This window comes from Vigna radiata, chromosome 1 (assembly GCF_000741045.1).
Source record: "Vigna radiata var. radiata cultivar VC1973A chromosome 1, Vradiata_ver6, whole genome shotgun sequence".
NCBI classification, from domain to species: Eukaryota; Viridiplantae; Streptophyta; class Magnoliopsida; order Fabales; family Fabaceae; genus Vigna; species Vigna radiata.
Window position 1 is genome coordinate 35,689,426 of NC_028351.1, and position 3,972 is coordinate 35,693,397.

General features: G+C 36.4%; 1 protein-coding gene across 3 annotated transcripts in view; it reads left to right on the plus strand.

Annotated features, from left to right (window-relative positions):
- The window catches only part of LOC106762671 (mucin-22-like), a 5,372-nt gene extending 2,410 nt beyond the window's left edge, over nt 1–2,962 (plus strand). For 2 of the 3 annotated variants that reach the window (XM_022783346.1, XM_022783373.1), the window contains exons 5-6: nt 1–2,512; nt 2,653–2,962. In XM_022783346.1, the coding sequence (XP_022639067.1) occupies nt 1–2,512; nt 2,653–2,738 (2,598 nt within the window). In that variant the 3' untranslated portion in view covers nt 2,739–2,962. The remainder of the gene's footprint in view (nt 2,513–2,652) is intronic. The other variant, XM_022783392.1, reaches the window with a different exon arrangement.
- Nucleotides 2,963–3,972: the final 1,010 nt, after the last annotated feature.

Genomic DNA, 3,972 nt, shown 5'->3' on the forward strand with positions numbered 1-3,972 from the left:
AATACTCAATACCCTTCATCTGGAAGCCATGATCAGTTCACACCAGTATCTTCTACCGGACCTAATATTCAGCACCCTTCGACCAAAATCCATGATCAACACTTGCCTCAACAATTCAGTGCTACAAATACTCATTCCCCTTCATCTGGAAGCCATGATCAGTTTCCACCAGTGTCTTCTACCGGACCTAATATTCAACACCCTTCTACCAAAATTCATGACCAACACTTGCCTCAACAACTCAACGCTACAAAAACCCCGTACCCTTCATCTAGAAGCCATGATCAGTTTACACCAGTGGCATCTACTGAACCTAATATGCAACACTCTTCTACCAGAACTCACGACCAGCACTTGTTACAACAATTTGATGAAACAAAACATCGGTACCCTTCAACGGGAAGACATGTTCAGTTTACACCAGAATTCTCTACCCAACCTAATGTTCAGTCCCATTACACCAAAACCCATGATCAATACCCCTCATCTGTAAACCATGACCAGTACCCTTCTACCGCGATCCATGACCGACACTTGCCACAGCAATCTAGTCAAGGTACGAAAAATACCCAGTATCCTTCATCTGGAAACCACGATCAATTTCTACCAGAATTTTCAACTCAAACAAGAACCCCACAAGCCTACAACACCACAGATATCGAGGAATCCCAATACGGATCAATGGAGAAACCATCAAATGAGAGCAGTTACACAGATAAAATCTCATCACCAACAGCTTCAATAGCTGATACAGCCGTCACTGCTAAAAATGCTGTAGCTTCAAAGCTTGGATATGGCCACCGAAATGAGACTGAAGCAACTCGAGCAAAGATGCAAGAGAACATAAGCAACGAAGAACCATCCACAGTCACATTAGCTACAGCCGCAATAGCTGATAAAGCCGTCGCTGCCAAAAACACAGTAGCTTCCAAACTCGGATATGGTGCCGACACCGAAACAACTCGAGCAAAGATGCAAGAGAACATAAGCAACGAAGAACCATCAACAGTCACATTAGCTACAGCCGCAATAGCTGATAAAGCCGTCGCTGCCAAAAACACAGTAGCTTCCAAGCTCGGATATGGTGCCGACACCGAAACAACTCAAACAAACACAAGCAGCGAAAGACCATCAACAATCTCTTCAGCAACCTCTGCAATAGCTGATAAAGCTGTCACTGCCAAGAATACTGTTGCTTCAAAGCTTGGATATGGTCCTGAAACAACACACCAAGAAGAAAAGCAATCGGCAATCTCTTCGGCAACCTCTGCAATAGCTGACAAAGCTGTCACTGCCAAAAACACCGTAGCTTCAAAGCTCGGATATGGTCCTAAAACAACTCATCGGGAAGAGGAAAAACCATCGACAATTTCTGCGGCAACCTCTGCAATAGCTGATAAAGCTGTCAATGCCAAAAACACCGTAGCTTCAAAGCTCGGATATGGTCCTGAAACAACTCGTCGGGAAGAAGAAAAACAGTCAACAATCTCTGCGGCAACCTCTGCAATAGCTGATAAAGCTGTCACTGCCAAAAACACCGTAGCTTCAAAGCTCGGATATGGTCCTGAAACGACTCAACGGGAAGAACAAAAACCATCCGCAATCTCTTCAGCAACCTCGGCCATAGCTGACACAGCTGTCTCAGCCAAAAACACCGTTGCCTCCAAGCTCGGGTATGGTGCTGACACTGAAACAGTTCAAGCAAAGCATCACGAAGAAAAACCATCAACAGTCTCTGCAGCCACCTCTGCGATAGCTAATAAAGCTGCCTCAGCCAAGAACACAGTAGCTTCAAAGCTCGGATACGGTGCCAACACAGAAACAACACAAACAAAGAACTACCAAGAAAATACAAGCAATGAACAGCCATCAACAATTTCTTTAGCAACCTCAGCAGTAGCTGATAAAGCTATCTCAGCCAAAAACACCGTAGCTTCCAAGCTGGGTTTCGGTGACACAACAACAGCACATGAAGAGAAGAGAAGAGATCATGCTGCTGCACCAACTGAATATGGAAAGAGTGTAGCTCAGTCTCTGACAGAGAACCTAGGTCCAGTTTATGGAAAGAGTGGTGTGAAATCCAATGTTTCAGGTGAAAATGCTAGTGTGGTTGTAGAACAAGACAAGGGTGTTTCTATGAGGGACTATTTGGCGGACAAGCTGAGGCCTACCCCTGAAGACAGGGCTCTCTCTGAAGTGATATCAGAGACTTTGCATAAGAAGGAGCCAGTGGAGGTCAATGAGGAAGGGAACAAGGGAGTGAAAAGAGTGATTTCTGATGCAGTGCATAAGAGAGAGGATGACCCTGAGGGAAGAGTAGACCAACAGATACCAGTATGGAAGGTAACAGAATCAGAGGAAGTGAAAAGAAGGTTAGGAAGTGAAGATGAAGAAACTGAGAGAAGGTACCAAGAGCTGTATGTGAAGAGTCCAGGGACAGGTGTGGTTGATAAGCTTATGGGAATGGTTGGGTCATTGATTACCAATCCAGTGGAGAACGAATCCTTACAAGGTAATGATCATTAGTGTTTGTTTTCATGAGGAATGTCTCCAACATGGTTTTCTATATTATGATGATATTTATGCTGATTTTACTCTCATTACTGTATTATGTTAAATTTTCCGTTTTGTTGTGGTTGCATGTGGACAAAGATTCCTCTACTACGAATTATGGGACAGAAGTGGAACATCTTCGCCAAGGTGGAACTGAAAGAAGACTACAGGAGTCATCTAATTGAAGAATCTTCTGATGTGAATTTGTCTAGATTTATGTTATTGTTGTTTATCTGCTGCTTGTGTAATGTGTATGGTTCTTTCTTACAAGAAGTCTGATGTTTGAGTCACTGATAATTTAATTTCATGTTCTTTTATTTTGTATATGATGCTTTTGAGTCGGTACTGTTATACGTGTGTTACTGTGTTAATAAAAATATTTTATGCAATAAATTGCGTTCTTTAAACATTCAAACGTTGTTTTCAAATTTATTTATTCATTCCAAGTACGAGGCTAATGCTCAAAGAATTTGACTTCTTTTTTATATATTTTAATAATAAGATTTCAAATTGAGGTGTTGATAAATGTGGGGCTAATACATAAATTGTGAAATGTGTGTTTTATCCATGGAATATGGAATAAACAGTATATGAATGATAATATTTATCTATTTTGTACGTTTGTTTTTATTAATCAAATCTAATCTTTCATAGTTTTTATTTTTATATTATATTTCTTTTTGTATTTTAGTTAGTTTATGTAGGTTTTATCTTTAATTTTTACACGTAATTGTTAAGTGCTATTTTTATTTGATTTAATTTTTATATATGTTTTTATTATTTAATTCATTCTCAATTTATTGTTTAAACCAGATTAAATTAAATTTTCAATCAAATTTATTATTTGTATTATCTTTTTAACATATTAAACTAAAATAATATATTAAATTAATTTATTATAATAATAAAAAAAATTGCACATATTAATTATTTAGATTATTTATTTTTACTTTTTAATTACATAATAAAATTTATTGTTTTCAAATAAATATTTATATTTTATGTTTTATTTTATTTTAAATCAGACAATAATTATTTATTTATCATATAAATATTATTTTATTTATTAAATAAATTTAAGTGTGGTTTAAAAAGTTAAATATTTAGAACTATTGTATTATTAATTCATATATTTATAAGATTAAGAGTCTAATAATATCGTTAGGTTTAAAAACAATTTCAGAAAAAAAGTCAATTGTGATATGAATATCAATAATGAGGACTTAATTGACATTATTTGAAACTATTCATTGGAATGAAATGAGTAATTAAATATTATTTTTATCTTTTGTTTTTGAAATACATAAATTTTGATATATTATATAAACTTATCGATTTATGGCATCTATATATCATTGTTGATTTTGATGTAAGGTCTCGAGTAAATATATCTAAAGAATTAATATTTAATAGAGAAAC